Here is a 21043-nt window from a genome sequence, read left to right as displayed (position 1 = left end):
TGCTGTATATGGATATTGTATACAGCATGGTAATGCTAGATTCTGTTTACTAAATTATAGCATTATTTTTTTAAATGTAAAAAACATGGATTGAAAGTTTGCTTCCTGCTGTAGGTCAGGTTCAATCTAATGGTCTATAAGCAATGAAACCATGTATATCTTTAGCCAAGGAAGTGATTAGGTACCAGGAAACAGAAATGTAATCCATAACATTGCACCCGTATTTGAAAAATGTGCATTGTACAGACATGTAAATATAAGAAATCTAACTATTATATTTGGAAAAGTAAAAATTAGGATGGTTAAAATAGCAGTGCAAAGTACAGGTGAGTGACAGCTAGTTTGAGAGGATGGCAGCTGTAAATTACCTGTGGACTCGATGATTGACAGGTGTAACTAACACTGGAATATAGTACCACTGCAGGGATAGTAGGTGACGTAATGACACAAAGACATGAGCCCGATGGAGCCGGCTCTTTTGTACAGCTTACGGCTTACTATGGAGCCGGCTCTTTTGTACAGTGGTATCGGCTATATCGCTTTAGTGCGAGAGGTCCCGGGTTTGCGCCCGCCCTCCACCTGTCTGTGGATTGCCCCGCTCTGTGTGATGCGCCTGCCTGCGTTAACCTACCACGCTACAATATTTTAAGACGACCAGTACATTTTTCCCTTGAGCCATCATACATCTGCTTTACCGGCGTTGCTGTCCGAAACAGAATGGCCAATTGAAAGCCAACACGATTAGCTCTGTGCAGGAATTTTCAGCAGTGATAACCGAAAACTCAGTTCCATAAACTCCGTTCCGGGTTTTCAATGCGTTCTCGTCTTTACTTGTGTGCTCCAATAAACGATGTGGTATTTCCTGCCTCGACCTCACCAAACAGTATAGCATGGCTTTTCAGATGTATTAGTGGCGGTCCCGTATTCTCCTCAAACCGCCGAGCTAGACAATACAGTTTTGACATTTTGTTTTGTTATGCTTTGCTTTTAAGAATTGATAAAGCGCAGAGTCTAAGCAGCCTCACAGTGGTCACTTTAAAATAATAATAATAATAATAATAATAATAATATGTCTTTATATTCATGAGGATGTGCAAAGATGCATCTTTTAATTCCAGCATCGTGAATCCAGAAGACTTTATTTTTAATATCGGACACGTACGTCAGTAAGTTCTGATTTATTTTGCAATACTGACTCAGTGTGGAATTTAGCTCGTACGACGAGAAGACATGGGATCAAGCAGTTCTTTTGTACAGTTTTGTGGAACCGTAATTAATGAGAAGATCTGATTTTCTTCATTAAAAAAGGTAGGTTTGGGATTTTTTTGTAAAAAGATAAATAGATGTTTTATTACAGTAAGTTACTTTTGTTTTTAAACATCCCATTTCAACGTTATACAATGTTTTATGAATGGGTTATGTTTTGTTGCGTGCAGATTCTGGAATCGCAATGTGTGAACCAGTGCACAATGAATTATACAAATGAATATGAATTTACTACTGTGATTGAGATTCGTGTACATAACCAGTAACACTGTACGGCATTCATGTCATAGTCAAACGATATGTGCACGCCCTATTTACAGGCATACATGTTCACCTGCTGTTTACTTTACGTCAATATTTGCTACCCCGTCAAAATGTGTTACTGGTAGCAAAATATGACACGTATAAACGTAAATTATGGTCAAAATCTGATAACGTTGTTTTTTGTGTCTAGTTAAAAAAATCCAACAATTAATCTAGGTGCTTATATATAGAGTAGTTTAAAAAAGATTCTACAAATTATATAACAGAACTAAACTAATGTAATATAATTTAACATTACTTATTTTCACTCACACCAGGCTAATAATAATAATAATAATACAAATAAATACACACATATAAATGATTTCCCACGTGTACCCAAATCCTGTGTGTTTTGTGAAAATGTAATACAGTGTTTTGGTTTGTTCTATATTAAATATAAAATTAATTAGTTTGAAGTAAAATGTAAGTTTACAAAACAGTAGTTTCATATCTAAAGACTTGGGTATTGTTTTATGATGAGTGTCCTTGGTCTGCAAGGAAAAAAAAATAATCGGGGCTTGCGCAGTACTGCAAAGTAGGAAAATGTGATTATTTAACAAATTGTCAAACACATACATAACAATTTAATAAATTATACAAAAGAGGACTTGTACTGTAATTTATTCATATAGGCTGGCTGAAAAAAAGAAACGTGAATCCCATTTACAGTTTCGTTTAAGCATGAAGTATTTTACCACAGGTTTATTTTATATAGGCTGGCTGAAAAAAAGAAACGTGAATCCCATTTACAGTTTCGTTTAAGCATGAAGTATTTTACCACAGGTTTATTTTTGTCTTATAAACAGGATTGACGTGTTGTCATAAACACGTGGGAGTTAATACACGTAAACAACGGTGAATATTTCCGACGTCAACCTCTCTCCTCACCTGTATGTGCCACATATTTTTTTGGTCCAGCCGACTTAAAAAATATAAACTCGGCGTGCATTGAATTGAATTGGGTTTCTAAATTCTGCATGTTTGGTATGTCTGCAATATTGATTTTCTATACTGTTGTATAGTTCCGTGAAACTCGGTAGTACAAGCTGTTTGTTTCTTCAGTGGTTGTTTGTACAGTACTGTGGTATGCAGTACACGCTTCAGTACAGAGTTCTGGAATCTTCTTGGCAATCTACATCATCGAACAATTAATTAGTACGCAGGATGACTAGGTATTTTTTATGACTTAATATAATGTTAAAACAAAGACACACACACACACACACAAAAGATATAAAGATCAATAGCAGTCTGAAGAACCTAACTTACTGTTATTTATGTATCTTTATTTGGCCTATGGCCAGGCTTTATAAGGGGGGCTGGATGAAATCAGAATCCTAGGACTTCCACAGCGATTACATTGCCATGGCTACAGGTCAGTGACCTGGTCAGTCAGGGTATTCTGCCAGAATGACCACCTGGCTTCACAGAGTCATACTTCAGCGCACTTTTTGTTATATATGTAACAAATTAATGCACTTACCCGTCACACACGATTTCCAACTCTGTCACCAGTTTTCTGATGCAAAGCCCATCTCTTCAGTGATACAATTTATCTGAATATCCGTCTCAGCACGTGTTTTTTTTTTTTTTTTTTTTTTAATTCTCTCTAATCTTATATTGTGCAGTTACACAGCACTTCCTCCAGTTTCACCTGATGAAAATGCAGCTAAAACAAAGCGAACAAGACAAGCTAGGGTAATGTAACTGTTAATCATTAAACAGTTTTAGATACTGTGATGTATTTTTATTTTGTACTGTACAGTATAGACCAAGTTGTTTTATTTTCAGTTTTTACAGATTTTTCCAAGCCTGTTTTACATACTGTAGTACTGATACAAGTAAGCTTTACATAGTTACTCAGACAGATGATTGTATTCCCAGTGAAAAGAAGCAGGTGTGCTGTCTGTCCCCCAAAATTACCCAGATATTTACACAGAAAACTGGAAAAATAAAAATAATGATTTACCTTGAAAGGCTTTCTTTTTTTTTTAATTACCAGGAAAATGTATAACAGTGCACCTTGAGTATACACATAATTTACATGTATTTTTTTTCTGATATGTGATGAAGCGAAATTATAATTCACAGTTAATCCTCATAAAGGCTTTGGTTCTGAGTAAAAGGCACATTTTATTAATTAAAGCCTACTCATATTTCAGGTAGAAAGCTTCAGACAACAGCTGCTCCATATTACTTATTTACTGCACATGACTTTACATGATCAGGCCAAATGTCAGAGTCCCTTCATGTGATGTACAGTAAGGCCCCAGAAATACACAGCCTTTCAATTTCAATTAAAAAAGATCCGTAATTGTGTAAGACAGCAGAAAAAGACTTGGTGTGTGCATCTGATCCTGTGTTCTGAGTACAGCACCGAAATATTTTGAAGGCTCTTGTGATGGGGCCTGCCCGCCCCTATAATTTGTGATTGTATTATTGTTTGTTTTGGATCGGCAAGGAGGGGGTTAAATTCCTCCCTGCCAAATACATGTGAGAATGTGGCTGGAGTCTTAATTAGCTCATTGTTAATTATTGATTAATTGGGTTCCAGCCACAGACTATAAAAGCCAGGAGGAATCCTTGGTCGGGTCGGGTCGGGTCGGGTCGGGTCGGTTAGGTTAGGTTAGGTTAGGGGTATTTGATTTATTTGTTCCAGTGTTTTGTTTGGGAACCTTTGTTTTGTGTTTATGCCTTTTGTTTGGCCCTTGTGCCTTTTTATTTTGTGTTTTGGTCAATAAAAGTCTTCTCTCTGCGGCTATCGTGTCACAGCTCTAAATGCTTTCTGTTTAATAGGCCACGGTTCTGTGGTGAAATAGTCAGCGTACACAGGCCAAGAAATATGATTCCTTGTTGTATATCTGTATGTGCACTACTTTTGACTGTTGATATTTGAATTTGTTTATATACCCCAAAGATAGTTTCAGCTTTGGGGAAACAAGTCTTCACCCCTTTGACTCCTATTGCTAAGGGGGGTTAAAGTTCAAATGTTGGGTCATGCTATAGTCCAGTTCTACAATACCATAATGTCATGTTTTTATCTACTATCAAAATTAATTGTTCCAAAAATCTGCCAGAACTTCTCATATATAAAATATACACAATAACACTTGTTTTATTTTAAATTTCAACTTACACCAGGAGAAGTTGCTTTGTATGTCTTGTTTGTATATCACAGTTAAGAAAATAGTCAAGACATACTCTAAATTATGTTTTTGTTGTACATAACATTTTACAGTCTACCATATAGACTCAAGCTTATCAACACAAGCTTATAAAATTATGTATAAAGAGAGAAAGCTCAATGCAAGCCTATTGACGCTTGCCTCTCCTTTTACACTTGTCAGTTTTTCCCGTCTCATTTTTCTTGTCTGGTTTTCAGATTTTTATTTTCACTCTCGCTCATCCAGAAAATGTAATTCCTCAGAGGTTTTCGGAAGGAATCTTTCCTAGGCTCGCTGTGCTTGAATCATCAGGCAGTCTCTTTGCAGTCACCAGCTATCTGAAAGCTTAATTTAGGTAATCGCAGGCGGAGGTGTCTTTATGTTGTCAGTACGCCAGGTTTTTCATTATTAACTTTCCTAGGGAGATTTGCATATCTCCTGACAGTGTTTTTGGCTATGGGGCTGGTCAAAAAATTGAAAAATAAATATGCCTGTCTTGACTGATTCATTAATATTATTCTAATTGAATCTCTGGTTTGTAATGTGTAATCTAAAAGCTTAAACTAGTGTTGGCTGGCAGGTACTTGCGTATTCAAGACTGCTCAAATCACTGATAATTCGCAAGGAAATCTCTGAAAGGTGATATAGGCCATTCTGAAGGCTCTGCTGCAGATTACCTGAATAGATTTAGTGTTTCCCTGAGGAATAGTGACAAATCCCTGGTTTTGAAAACAAGGCCAGCCCCTCACTGAACCCAGGGAGGAGCATCCTGGGTGTTTGATTTTACAATTGTCAAACCTGCCAGAGCTTTAATAAGAAAATAAATAAAAAAAACAAACACCAGCTTCAATTCAACAATGAGTGTAGTAGGGTTTTTTTATATTCATTAATTTAGTTATTTATTTTTTTAACATTGAGATACTAATGAGTGGACCAAACTAATATCTGTTTGATAAATGTAATGAATTAGTTTGAAAGCGCTTCAGTGGAATATATACCTTTTTGACACTTACTTGTACATAGAGACAGCCTACTTAGTGTTTGACTGATGGCTGCATTACACTTGGCAATATGTGTTTGAATCTACTGTTAAACCAGGGCAGACCGTAGGTGTTGTAACATGTCTTTTGTGAGTCAGGCGTGGTCCTAAAACCTGCTGCACAGGAAGTAAACTTAATTGTATAGCATTTCAAAGCAAAGGCACGTTTTCTGAGAGGAATAAAACCATTATAACTGTTCAAAACCGTTCAGGAAACAACTACAGAAAAGTGCAGTTAATATTGTCAAAATAGTTTTAACAGTAGTTAGGATTTTTTTTTTTTTAAATTTCATGTTTCATTTGCACTTGTATTGATGTGTAAAGCTACTTGCATGTTTTTATATGTCCTGGTTTTGTTTTTTGGTGTTAAAATATTCCCTTCTGAACCTTCTCCAGTGATGTCAGTATTATCCATTTTTCTTTAGATGTTTATATTGAACCTGAACCTTCTCCAGTGATGTTAGCATTATCCCTTTTTCTTTCGATGTTTATATTGAACCTGAACCTTCTCCAGTGATGTTAGCATTATCCCTTTTTCTTTAGATGTTTATATTGAATTAAAGATGTATGCATGTTCCATTTTGTTAATGAATAAATATTGTTTAATTTTAGATAAACAAGCAATCAAATATTCCAACTGACTGTCACTGTAAGTTTAACAGCATTTTCATTTTTTGCTCAGAATAATGCAGAATTGGTGTGTGAACAGGTGTTGAGGGCTTAAATGCAAATGTGCTATAAAAGACATTCCTTAGTCAAATGTTGCTGCATCCAAAAGACACACCTTTACTCATGAAACATACATTACACGTAAAGGAACATTCAGGATATGTAAATATATTGATTTTATGAAGGGCCTTTTATATGTGTGGTAGAGTTTACAATACTGTAATCTTATGACTGTTATGATATGTGGGCAAACCTAATTAGGCCATAATCCAGATAGGTCCAGTTGTTGCCATTTATTGGCCAGATGGATAATGAATTGTATTACAGGCGGTCTGACAAATGGGCAACACATAGTTTGGGGGTTTGTTTTGCAGCACAGTGTAGAAGGAATACTTTTGAGGAATTGTGTGTAATGCCAAGGCTTTATACAGTAGCTTGCATGTTGTTATCACTGAGGGACCTTGCGTTGGAGAACTGCTTTTATTGTGGTCACTAAAACACACAACACTGTCTCGCCTACAGTATTATCTCATTTTTCCCACAGTACTCACTGAATAATATTTATAATTTTTTTTTAAATGAACTGGTCTGTTCAGCCTCCAGATCTTCATACTATTCCATTGCACATTTTTACATTGTTGCAGTTATTGCTTGTATCGTACTGTAATCAACTGTAGGAATGGAGGTTGTCTATCTAAAGAGCCGCTTGTCCAGTTGTGATGGAATTGGCATATGGGTTAGTACAAGCTATTTACTGTATCGTAGCCTAGGGATAAATGGAGGTTGTCTGTCGTGTATGTCTGTTACTGTAACTTTGGAAGAAATGTTGATACCAACATACAGTAGACCATCCTGTTTCACTTCTTATTACTGAGTTAAAAGGCCATTTATGATAGGAAATCTAGTCTGTTGACTAGATGAAGTTTAGAATCGTTCTGAATGAGTTATGTTGCTTTAATATCAAGGGCTTTTTTTTTCTATTTCATATTTAAATAATAGTCAACGTTTGAGCTACAGAATCATTAACAGCATTTGTAGCAGCTGTACTGTAAATTGTACCCCTGCTGTAGAGCACTTTCAGACAGAAACAGGGGTTGTCTGCTTAAATAGTTGAATAAGCTTTGTCAATTGAGGCCTTTGTTTCCTGAGCTCAAACCAAGCCTGAGTGTCACCACGTTGTCTCTCCAGAACTATTTTCTGTTAAATGCAAGCCATTGACTTCTGTTTGCTTGTAAAACATGGCATTTTTTATTCATTCAAAGCTGAACACATTTTTTAAATGTCTTGTGTACTGTATTCTGTATTGATTTGTTATGTGGGAAAATCAATTGCAGTTTTGTCATGAAACAAATACAACATTGCTGTGGGGGATGTCTAAATGTTCTTGAGAATGTAAAATGGGACATTGCGTGGTGTGTGATCCAGACCATGCTATTAAAGACCATGCTAGCACATTGCTGTAGCGCTAGCGGCTGTCGTAATGGTTTGTTTAGTTATGGCACCGCAATTATCACTCACTAAAATTATCCTAATAATCATCAGCAGGAATGCTAAGAATCCTGAGAAACTTTCTGTCTTGTCGGAGTAGTTTTTACACCATTATGAATACTAGTGAATTAGAATTGTTTATGTAAACTCCTGTCCAAAAAAAACTGCTGATATATAGAAGATACCAAACCAGGTTCATGGTTGAAAACAAAAGTATACCCTGTGTACATTTATTGTGGATTGGGGGAACTCCATTGTAGTGGCTTTTTATCATTATTACTGTAGCATCTCTGATCATCATATATATATATATATATATATATATATATATAATGATGATCAGAGATGCTATATAAATTTGAGTATCTTCAGTTTTTTGGACATGTTCCAGCTTCTCCAGAACGTGCATCCAAATAACAGCTCCTCATGCTGCTGCTGTTTTTCAGTTCCTAGCACAGTCAGTTATGTCAAGCTCCTACTAGCAACAGTGGAATGTGCAGATAAATGACTTGGAACATATCAAAACAATTATGTAAGATATAATGAGGCTTATAAACAGGATTCTTTGCAACTCTAAGGGGTAAACATTACACATCCTTGTCCAGGTTATTCTGGAAACTGTTGATAGCCCTCATTTGAAACCTGTTCTGTTTTTGCTTTCAAGTGTGGCAGATGATAGATGAGTAGCACAATATGAGTTGCTAATGATGACTAAAAAAAAATGTTTATATAACGCCAACCAATACACAATGCAAAATGTACACGCACAAATATGGGATTGCAGGGGGGAGGCAAATATTAAAATATTCAAAGAAACACTGCTTGAATGTATTTAGCTGCAATTATCATGTTCATGGATGAATAAATGCCTCCATCAAAAAATATTGTGCAAAGGATAACAATACATGAACGAGGTCTTAAATAAATTACACATCACTACTGTGTTTCTTGCCTTCCTTTCTTTTTTTGATGGGGGTCTGTGGCAAAGTGGTTTGCAGTACGCCGGTGTAGATGTGATGCAGTGCTCCAGCACAAACACACAGACAGAGTTCACGGTGCAAACAGTTGTTTTATTTTTCTTTTTCCCGGTTTTGCACTGTTCAATAATAGCGCTAGCAACTACATAGCAATGTGTAGTTTGACCTTTCACGGTGCTCCCATTTTAATGCTGGCTTGACAGTGACAGCTCCCGGATGTTTAGTCATCTAGTAATTACAAATAAACTGTTATAAACACAGTTAAAATACAGCACTCACGGCTATCTTATCTCTGTACTCCTTTTACAGGTCCGTCTGTAACCATAACAAAGGAACAGATTGCTTAGCCACATCCCCTGAAATACCCTTAGTCACGCCTCTTTCGGTGGCAAGTCCAATCATGTATCCTCCAATCCGTGACTGACACATCACCTACCGCATTAAGGAGATGACTTCTGGTACTGTGGCTCCGCCCCCTTCCAACTGACCCTGGAATGAACTGTCGAACCATCCAGTCAGGGGCACACTGTTCCTGTTATACCGTGCCCTCACAGGGCGGGAGGGAGATTGTTGACTAGGGCTCTCTGTCACAGGGTGTCATCAATATGGTATCAATTATTCCTGCTAATTCAAACTTGGTGTATTTGAATATTAATTTAAATGAAAGACCCATGTTCTTGCCAATACTAAAATATGTTGAAGCCAAAACTGCCCTGGAAATGTAACCACACCTTGAGTTGTTATGGCTCCCAAACTATTGTAGATTACAATCAATCTGTAGCTAACAGCTCTAGTGAAGACCCCATTTGTTTCCACTTTTATCAGTAACTCATGGGATTCTGTTTTATTGCAATATGCTGTCAACTACACATTGGTTTTATATACAGGCACAGTAACCTGCTGCTTTACTCTTCCGTTTACTCTGTGACATTGCTGGAACAGCTTTTGAAAAACCACTATGATGAAGTCACTGGGGTCACACTCTTTTCTAGCAGTAGTATTGAAGGATAGAGTTCAGATAAATTGGCAAGCTACACACAGTCTGTATTGTTCAGCCTTGATCTTTAAAAATAAGACTAAAACAATTTTAACACTTTTACAGAAAGCCTACACTTGGATAACTGTTCAAATATTGTGGTATCAGGTTCTTTATAATGAAAAATAATTTTAAAAATAGGCATAGATACATATTTGTACAGTATATTCTGGGTGGAGTTAACTTTCCTCAAGAGCGGTAAGCAGTCTAAGTGGAGTTATATACTTCTGGAGATTTCTGCTGTTTTGATTTTCCTAGACCTGTGTAAAGCTCTGAAAGTTTAAAAACAAACAAACAAAGTACTTGGAACACAACTTTTAAACTGTGTGATTTAAAACAGCAGGGTTTTATTTATTTATTTATTTATTTATTTATTTATTTATTTATTTCTTGTACCTACATTTCTTTTTTAGCAACCCTGGTCAGTTAGCTTCATTCCTGTGGGGGAGGTTTGTGGAGTTTGCTTTTATTGCTATTGCTGCTTGCTATTGAAGCAATAGCGAGCATTCTGTAAGGGTTATAGTAAACCCATTGCTTCCTTGTGCTGCCAGTTTGATCTTTGTGGTTGTGCCTTGGTCTCTCTGTTCATTCTTTTAAACACTCAATTATAAATTATGAAGCCGCTCTCAGCCAATCAAAACACCAGATTTCAGTACATAGCAGTATGCTCCCGAGAAGATACCCTGATACTATAAGAGACCGGGTCAACATATTAACATGTATTGAAGTAAAACTATAAGAAATTCACGTGCTCAAAATGTTTTTGGTTAATGTAAAAAAATTGTTTTTATTTTTTAAATAATGTCTCAATCCTAAAATTGTAAGTGATGCAAAACTTTTGGCCATAGCTGTAGTCTGTGCCAGTACTAGTCTGTGAAACCAGCTGTACACCATAAATATTAAACTGTAAAAGTTTAGTAAAGAGGATTTCTGGCTAAAGCCTTCTTCAGTGTTATGACATTAATGGGTTAAAACAAGAAAATGGTTCAGAAAAGACTGCTTCTATTATACAGGTATTAGAAGAACACAAGGTACCTATACTCCCCCGACTGTAATGAAATGCAACCCTGCTTCCTCAAAAGACACCGACTGTACTATCTAAACACTATCTTCCTGTAAGTTCATAATGTGAGAAACACTAAAAAAGCAATACAGTTTGACATTTCAAAAGCCTTTGCTAACATGAATGTTAAATTAAGGCTTTTTACAAACCTATTCAGATAACGAAGTACAGTAATCTGTTGCATATCCGACCTGAGGTGGGACCAGAGTATGGGTGGATGTATAAAAAGTTAGATGGATGAGTCCTGTTTTAAATACCATTATACAAAGCTGTAACAATTACTATATTCACACAATTATTGTGTTGAGATTCAGCTTTTATTAGGGTGCTCCCATAAATCCCTTGCTTAGAAAGATACAGGGTATCAATTCTTGTGACAGGGTAGCAGTCTGCCGTGTGGGTGTGCGCATTCGCTGCTGAGTGACAGGCAGGAGATCGAGACGCTGATACACCACAGAGGTGAGCAGGATTTATTTACATATCAACACACTGAACAGCTCACGTGACATTACCAGCAATGGCAGCGCGGAGCACATACAACACAGTGTCAAACTTTGGTAGGATCTGCAATATTTTAACTAATCTTCTCTGTTCAATAATAAACTAACGTTGCTGAAGAGGTTGATCATGGTGGATAAACAGTTAGGGTGGATAGGTGACGGGCAGATACGTGACGGATTATTGTAGAATAATATGCTTAATTATTTTAAGCACTCAGATTGTTTTTTCATCTTGTAACATTAACTGTTTGTATTTTTTTTTTAAAAGAAAAAAAAACAGACTGGTGTAATTTATCAAAGTAGTACAAAAAAAAATAATAATACTTTAATTTTGGTTTTGCAGTAGTGTTGACTGAAAGATACTAGCCAAAATGTGTGAAATAACCTTTACTCCACCCAGAAGGCATTTACTGTATGTATTTAATGTTACAAATGTTTAATCTACATAAACAATGAGAAATTGCAAACACAGTATGAAAATAATAATTGGTAACTGGGTGGAAACCATTTCCATTCTTAATGGCTGATGCAATTGCCTTTCTAAAAAATATATTCATTGGGTTGGGTTGGAATTCTTTCAGTTGGCTAAACACCTTTTTAATTTGATAGAATATTCCTTTAAAAGAGACATCCCAAAACATAAAATGGTGTACTTTTTATAACGGTTAATCTAATAATCCGTATCAAACTAACTTTTTTTATAAACACAGTACTTTATATAATCATGAGATTTGTAAATAGCTCTGCATTATTCCTAACTAAAATGTGAGTTGTATTCTTAGTCCTTTTTTCCTTAACCGACACAATCTAAGCAAACAAAACACATTGTAAATGAGTAACCTGAGGGTTATCGGGCAGCCTATTCACTTTCTGATTGAGATATCAGGACGCACAATTGAGACAGTAAGGTGCTTTGTGCAGGAACAGCAAGTCTGGAAACAAACCGCACAGGTTGTGCAGCGATTGGGAAGCAATTCATGGCACATTAAAGTATTGTAACTTGCTCAGGGTCACACATTGGGTGACAGTGGGATTTGAGAACACTTTCTGTTTTAGTCCTTTTTAAGAAACCAAGATCAGACCACATCATTACCAGCAATCACACTACCGTGGATTTGGAATACAGTTGAACAGTTCTACAAATACAGCGCACTGGTAAACTGTAGTACCAAGGTACTGCAATACATTACCACCGGTGTATATTGGTTCATATAATTAGGAATTTGGATGGGGTGCCCAAGTGGCTCACCTGCTAAAGGCTTGACTGCATGGTGTGCAGGGGAATCAGTTAGGCCCCCTGCTGGCCAACGGAACTCAAGCGGACATGTGCTGTGGAGCTCCTGGGTGTTATTGGCTTGGTGGTGGGATCTGAGGCTGGCAGTTGACATTCAGTGTCAATTGACTGTTGTGAGGATTGCCATAGCGACCGAACATAATTGGTCATTCTAAATTGGGGAGAGAAACAAGGGGTAAAATAATTCAACATTAAGAAAAGATTTATAAGATAAAAAAATAATATATATATATATATATATATATAATATATATATATATATATATTATAATTTCTAGCCAGCTGCCCAACGTTTTGATAAGTTGTACATATCTTTCTCAAGGGAGCATATATATATTTTTTATTATTATTTTTAAATGCACCAGTAAATGCTGAGGATTGCTATCTAAATATTATTTCCCTTGAAGGTATATGATTTTCTGTAAGCTTTGCAAAATTGATTCTGCCCCCTGAAGACTTTCAATGCTTAAGAAAATATCCACCCAGACGGCTCAGGCGGGTTTTTAAATTAAAGGTTACTGTGGTAGCGTCCTCATAAAATTGTAATAAAAAATAAAGTTCTTCTGAAACGGGCTACACAATATGTATATGAAAAATCCGTCTTCCTGCAGAAAACCAGCAGCTTCTTTTGGGGTCTAATTGAATTGCTTGCAGGCAGCCAGGCTGTAGATTAGTGTTGTCTAAGGCGGTTCTTTGTGTCTGCTCTCGCGTGTGTGCAGGAGGATGTAGTGCAGATACTGTACAAGTCTGGAGGCTGAGGCTGGGCTTATTCTGTGCAATATAAAAGTAAACCCCTCTCAGTCTACCTGTTTTCCAAGTTATATTTTCTTGACAGCAACGTACAATAGAGCAAATTGGTATTGCTATGAAATATCAATGTTACATTTAAAGTATTCCTCTTGTTGTTTACAATCACTTTGTATCATGTTCTATTTCAGTCATCAAATCCTGGTGGCTTTTTGTTTAAAGCACCCCTACGACCTTTTAAAAGGGACAACAAACATATCTCTAAGTACAGCTGATCAGGGCCAGATTAAGTTTAATGGGGGCCAGGGCTGTTATCGTTTTGGGGGCCCCTCTTTGCATATTCATTTGCTTCCCTTTACTGTTTTACTACCACCACACTCGATTAGCATTAATGTCACATTATTCAGTCTTAGCTGATCCATAGTTTACCTGATTCAATGCTTGAATTAGCACCAGTTTTGAAAATGAGCTTTGGCCACAGAGTTACTGGCAGTTTCAAATACAAAATGGGAAGTGCATAGCAAGTTATCTGGAAATGTGTTGTCCTTATCTCTTACGAATATGTACGTGTATAATAGGTTTGTAGTAAATATACTGTATATGCAGCGAAAATTTTTTTTGCAAATAATACAAGGATAGTATACAGCACTTTCTTACGTAATGTTGGTTTTTTTATTATTATTATTTGTGTCAGCAGAGCTGCACACACAGGAACAACGTATTTTTATTATTTATTTATTTATTTATTTATTTATTTATTTATTTGTTGTTTTTTTGAGGACCAAATGAAGCAGGCTGTGTTTCAGACAACCTAAAAACTTCATGTAAACCCGGTTTAAGAAAGCAGTAGGCTACGATATCAGTAAGTCGCGCAAGACCAAAGTGGAACTCGGGCACAAACTCCGGTATTTTAATATGAATTAGTTTATTTGCATTTGGAACGAGAATTGCTCAGTTTAAAAGAAAACTACATGGAAACACACAACCCGAAACTACTACCAAAATAGAGTGAGAAAAAGGTGAGACTTATTTTAGTTTTTCCATGGAGATTGCCCCACTGTAATCCATATAAACCTAGGTCGTTTCTTCCTGTTGATTTCTCTCCAATGCATTTTCCGAAGTCCTTTTACCTTCACATACATTTGTTGGTATTGTATTAAAATAGCGTGTCAGCATTGGTGTTTTGTTTAACATATCCTCCTCGCAATGACGCTGTACTTGTTATATTTCTGCTTTTCAGCGTCGCTCGCATACTTCCCAGGTGCCGCTTTGTCAGACGGTTACAGGTTCTGATCTGTGTCATGTTCACACCTGGTAAAAGTGGCACGTGACTTGATCGCAGGTCAAGTCATATGATCAGGCAGTCCCTGCTCCTCCAACGCAATACAACTTGGTAAAACAGACGTGTTCCGATCCATACAGTCACACGCTACTTATCATTTTTTAGATATTGTATTATAAATTATATATATTATATATATTTGGGGGCCTCTCAAAATCTGCAGCCCCTAAAGCCCCTGCATTAATCTGGCCCTGCAGCTGATACAGCAGAGTGTAACCATTAACCAGTCCCCTTGCAACTCGTAAGAAATACCACATAAAACATTGAATTGTTTTATATTCACTGGAGCAGTGTGTTGCAGTGGTACAGGTTAAGACTGTGGTGTTCAAGCTGTAGATAGAAGACATGTTTGAAAGCTGGAAAGAACCCACAGGGGTGTTGCCAGGATTCAGTGACCTGAAACAGAAAATGATATGATGATTCTAAACAAGTGGAATATGTTAGTTAAAAAAACTGATATCTCAGAATGATTCATACTGTGGGTAGTAAATTACTCAATCTGGATTTGAAGCAGCATTGATTTTAAAGTGCTTAACTTTTGACATGTTTTCAAAAACAGATACCACCAAGCACGTAACCAAGAATAGTGAAAACTGAACAGATGCTCTAATACTTTAAAATAAAAAAGAAAGATAGAACTGTTGACTCCAAGAGAAACTCTAGAGGTGTTTTAGTGTTACAAATACAGTCGAGATTCTCGCTAAAATGAACTCTGATCAGGTGAATTTCCTGATACTACGAATGTTTTACATAGTCCCTGCCAAATTTCAAACAGCTGAGTGTAAAGGATATTGAGACATGTATTAACTTGTGCCTCTGTTCTGTATTTGATTGCTGTTTTGGGAACACTGATCCATGTATTTAGAGTTGCCATAGTGTTAATGCGTCAATGCCATTTCCATGAAGCAGCGCAAAAACGTGCACTATCCTTGTAGACAAAAGTGGAGGTGTTGAAAGCGATGGATAATGCATCACCGTACTAGAAAAGAAAGATGTTGCTACAGATTTCAACATTCCCACATACACTTTGTCAACCATTCTAAAAAACTGGGTATAATAATACAGGCCTATAAACTGGATGCAAGGCGTCATCATTTCCGATTTGCTCAATACCTGATGTTGAGGACGCTTTGCTTTTGTGGTTTGAAAATGCCGATGGTCAGAATCTACCATGCAGATTTGAAGTGCAGTTAATTTGCAATGTATGCTTTTTTTAAGTTCTCTTAGGCTACAAGTGTATTAGAAGCTTGACCGTATGTTGACAACTAAAGTCTATTAAGATACATCCCTCACCACAACTGTACATACGAAATACAGTAGTTATTCAATATTAGTGCATGACTAATATGGCAAGGTCATATACATGTAAGGAGGCTGTGTGGTCCAGTGGTTAAAGAAAAGGGCTTGTAATAAGGAGATCCCCGGTTCAAATCCCGGCTCACTCATTGTGTGACCCTGAGCAAATCACTTAACCTCTTTGTTTATTATTATTATTTTATTATTATTTGTTCATTTAGCAGACGCCTTTATCCAAGGCGACTTACAGAGACTAGGGTGTGTGAACTATGCATCAGCTGCAGAGTCACTCACAATTACATCTCACCCTAAGGAGGTTAAGTGACTTGCTCAGGGTCACACAATGAATGTGGCTGAGGTGGGATTTGAACCGGGAACCTCCTGGTTACAAGCCCTTTTCTTTAACCACAGGACCACACAGCCTCCTTGTGCTCCGTCTTTCGGGTGAGACGTAATTGTAAGTGACTGTGCAGCTGATGCATAGTTCATGCACCCTAGTCTGTAAGTTGCCTTGGATAAAGGCATCTGCTAAATAAACAAATAATAAATAAGGACAGGTATAGGAAAATGATGGTAACCCAGTATTGGATCCTCAGAACCTAGAACCTCTCAATGGGGCAATTTCCATGGAAAAAGAAAAATGTCATATTTTTCTCATTCTATTTTGATAGTACTTTCGGGTTGTGTATGTTTCCATGTAGTTCTTTTAGCCAGAGAAATTCTCGTTCCAAATGCAAGTACCGTAACCTAATTAATAATCAAATATGTCAGGGTATATTTAAATGTTTCTGTCCTTGCGCAACGACTGATATCGTACAGCTTTCTTAAACTGGGTTTCCAGTTAGGATGTGTTAAAACACTGCAAGCAACCTGCCTCATTTGGCCACCAAAAACAATGTAATAATAAAAAAATAAAAAAAATTCCATAAGAAAGCACTGTGTACTATCCTTGTATTTGCTAAACATTTGACTGCATATATATTTATTATAAACCTATTATTATTATTATTATTAGTAGTAGTAGTAGTAGCAGTATTGTTGTTATTAATTAGTCATTTAGCAGACTCTTTTATCCAACGTGACAGAAAACCAATGAGCAATAAGATCCTGATGCCTAGGTACCCTGTATTGCACGAATAGCTCAACATGAGTAACATTTGTATTGAGGGCTCCCAGTGCCTAACTTAAAAAAAAATGTGGAATGCTTCATTTCACAGGGACACACAGAGAAAAATTTGTAATGGTTTTCCCACAGGCTAATTTATCATCAGCCTAAATATTCAAGTGTATCCCTTTTTAAAATGACATACCTGTACAGTGCAGTAAAAACACTATTATCAACACTCATTGGGACCAGGAGGTGTTGGGATAATCGCATTGCAGTTGTGAAATAGTCAGAAAGATCAAGAAACCTCTTAAAGATATAACTTGTTCCCTATAAAATACAGTACTGCACTATTCTGTAATAGAGATTGAACAGCGCACTTTTAATGACAACAAGGCAGACAAGCAGAGCATACAACAATACAGGTCATCACAAGGCTGTTCAGATAACGGGGGTGTTCAGATAACCAGGGTTTTACTGTGTAGGATATTTGCATCAGAGGTTTAATGCAGACTTGTTCAAATGTTGCGGAATAGCAAACAGCCCTCAAGTAACTCTGTAGTGCTGTTTCTGGAGTGACTTGGCAGCTAGCTGAGCTGTGATAAAAGCCAGGACTCTGCAGTGTGAATCATTAGGGTAGCTGTGAGGGTGTCCAGGTCTCCAGGTCTTTCTCTTCGTAATTGGTATCTGGGGATGAGCTTTGTTTTTACTAACACAGAGAAGCACAGTAGCATGCACTTTTCTAATTAGTGGGCTGCATGTGAATGTGGAGAATATATCTTGCTACCTTATTGCAGTCTAAAGCAAAATACAGTGATGTCCCTCAGGCTCAAGTAATTCCCCATCTCCTTTGACATATTCCAGTGCCTGTTTATGTAGAATTTGGACTATTTATTATACCTTGCAGAGATGAAGACCATCTGGTAAGAAGAGGCATCCATATATATTATTATATTTATATTTAAACAATTGATATTTGGTATGGGAATTCTTTACCAATATTTCTTGTAGGTGTGGTGACCTGCATTGAGTTCTAGCTTTGGATGAGTTTGGGGTATTGATGGCTTTAGCCGAGTCTGACATTACAATTGTCTACACTAACAGCTTTAATAAAATTGTGATGGTTTAAATTATGGTTGATATTTTCTTAAAAGGGGAAACGCATTGAGACCAAAGAGTCGTTTCCAGTAGTGCCTAGGATAAAAAAAATATGGTTAAGGTCTTTGTTAGACTAGACAAGAAACCAGATCTAAAATCTTGATGTTATGAGTCCTTACTATTATGTTGTACTGCATTTCCTGCAGTAGATATACAGTATACTGTTGTAGTGTTTCCTTATCTGTCAGTTCTCCTTGTTCCATCTGGGGTTTGATAACATACCATAACTATAAATAAATAAAACATTATCTATCCAGATAGGTGTTCTGTAGAATGAAAATGGTGCCTTTAGCAGTGAGCTTGTGAATGTCAAACTGAACCATAGCACAGAAGAAACCGTGCATTAATGAATTGGATTGCACTATGGACCAGATTGTACTATTGTATGGAGTTTGCAATCAGTCTGAGTGGTTCTGAGTTATGCAGCTTCAATACTGAGTTAGCATTCTAGAACTCTGCTTTTAAGCTTGTCTGGAGAATCTTACGTGCCAGGAATTCACATCCCTCTTCATTCCATTGATGTGACAGTGTAACCTTTCAGCTCTGCCAGCTTCACCTACTTTGTCTATATCCTATACCTGTAGAGTACTATAGGGGAGACTGTCAGACTTCCACTGATTTTTGCATAATCATACCCATTCCTTAAATGTTTCCAGGTTTTAGCCTGTGCATTCTGCCAATTGCTTTACACATTAATACAATCAAGTAGTACTATTTTTTGTAGTACTCATTTTTTTGTATTAATTTAAATAGTCTAAATCAACTTGTGGCATGGGCCACACCCCACCAGGCAGTTAGCTTTGTTTGGCTTTTGTTTTTGTAAATGCATTTTGAAAATGGCAGAAAGAGTCCCTTTGTTCTCCAGCCATAAGTAAGATGGGTAAAGATTGTAGTTTTGAAAGTATATTATTATTTGTTTATTTAGCAGACGCCTTTATCCAATGCGACTTACAGAGACTAGGGTGTGTGAACTATGCATCAGCTGCAGAGTCACTTACAACTACGTCTCACCCAAAAGACGGAGCACAAGGAGGTTAAGTGAATTGCTCAGGGTCACACAATGACCTTAGTAGCTTCTGTTTACTGTAGGGTTCCAGGTGCGGCACAGTACCTCCTTTGTTAGAGGGAGAAGCGCACAGCCAAACTAGCTTTTAATAGTGTGTTTTACATTTGTTTGTATTTTTTGTAGAATATGTTTTGATACCATTGTTGGTAGCAGGGTGGTGGCACCTGGTATTGCACCTCTGTTTTGGTTGTGACTGTAAAGCAATAAAACATGGACTCCCCCAACAGTTGATTTCCATACCCTTTTACACAACCATATTGAAGATCCTAGAATATCTCCTCAATACATAACCATGACCATCTAATTCAGTGTAATTCCCAACAGGGATGAATTTACTTCTTAGTACCTTCTGGTTTAAAATAACAAGGTACTTCACTAATTGTTTTTATTGAACTAAAGAAGACTCCAGGGTACAAAGTATGCTTACATGATTAAAAGACAGATATAGTCATCTTTATTATGGAATTAAATTAATTGAGACTAAATGTTTGCTCTGGCTGCATAAGTACATTTCCAAGTACTAGAGTTATTCATTTTTATTTTAAAAACGAATATGCATCATTATTCCACTTGACGTGTGATTTTAAATATTGTTTTCATTTCTTGCAGTGCCAACTTAATGTCGTATTAATCACCCAGCATCGATCTTGTGCCCGTTTTCATACATCTAGAGAGTTTAAAATTCGCAAGCAATTAACGACTGAATGTAACTAATGGCTATTGCTCAGTCCCACTTACTGCATTGTTGCTTGAACATGTAATTCTGAATTAGGTCTGATTGATTGAAATTATTGAGGGGATACTAAGGGGTAGATTTGAGCATTTTACAGAACGTGGAATCACCCTGGACTGTATCAGCCACCAATTCATGCTTTTCCCAGGATTGATCCAGGGATTCCCTGGTGATGTAAAATGCTTTAAAAATCTTCTGTGAATTCTCAGGGGGTTAAGTCAATACGGCATATACTGTATTTGAAAGCTGCTTGTAGAACGGTTAATCTGTTTTAAAATCCCAGTGCTGAAGATGTAGCAGTTGTGGGCGAGAGAAAATATGACCAAATTAGAGACCAGTTAAAAGTGAGATTGTGACGTGTAATACTTTGATTTATTATAGATTTCCAGTTAACATACTGACATTATTGATCCTAGAATCCTAGTACTGGATATATCAAAATAAACCTCATTTAAACCATCAGTATTATGACCACCCTTGTATTTGTCTGGTGAATTAAATAAAAAAAAAAAAAAAATTGCATTGTGGCTTTCTCTGCCTTTTTAAAAACATTTTCATTGCCAACCTAAAAAATGATACATGGAGTATACACCATAAATGTGTAGTGCTGTAGTTATTACACGAATGGGGATGGCCTAATAACCCACAGTCGTCATTTAAATACGAAAAAGTTATTCAACACTAAATCTCCCAGCACTTTTATACACTGCAAATGTTTATTCTTACAGTAACTGTTTATCTGTCACTGCATGTACATCACATTCTCGAGTGAAAACACATGGTTATATCACAAA

The 21043-nt window shown here is 36.8% G+C and overlaps 1 protein-coding gene across 4 annotated transcripts in view; it reads left to right on the top strand.

Moving 5' to 3' along the window:
• Positions 1-854: 854 nt before the first annotated feature.
• The window catches only part of LOC117434452 (oxysterol-binding protein-related protein 5-like), a 72740-nt gene continuing 52551 nt past the window's right edge, over positions 855-21043 (top strand). For 2 of the 4 annotated variants that reach the window (XM_059003367.1, XM_059003366.1), the window contains exon 1: positions 7109-7180. In XM_059003367.1, coding sequence (XP_058859350.1) covers positions 7124-7180 — 57 coding nt within the window. In that variant the 5' untranslated portion in view covers positions 7109-7123. Of the gene's footprint in view, positions 1309-7107; positions 7181-21043 lie in introns of those variants that run through there. The other 2 variants (XM_034057011.3, XR_009309243.1) reach the window with 2 other exon arrangements.

The sequence above is a fragment of the Acipenser ruthenus genome, chromosome 28, assembly GCF_902713425.1.
Source record: "Acipenser ruthenus chromosome 28, fAciRut3.2 maternal haplotype, whole genome shotgun sequence".
In the NCBI taxonomy this organism is placed as follows: Eukaryota; Metazoa; Chordata; class Actinopteri; order Acipenseriformes; family Acipenseridae; genus Acipenser; species Acipenser ruthenus.
The sequence above is the reverse complement of the archived record's forward strand: the minus strand, read 5'-3'. Positions and strand labels throughout refer to the sequence as shown.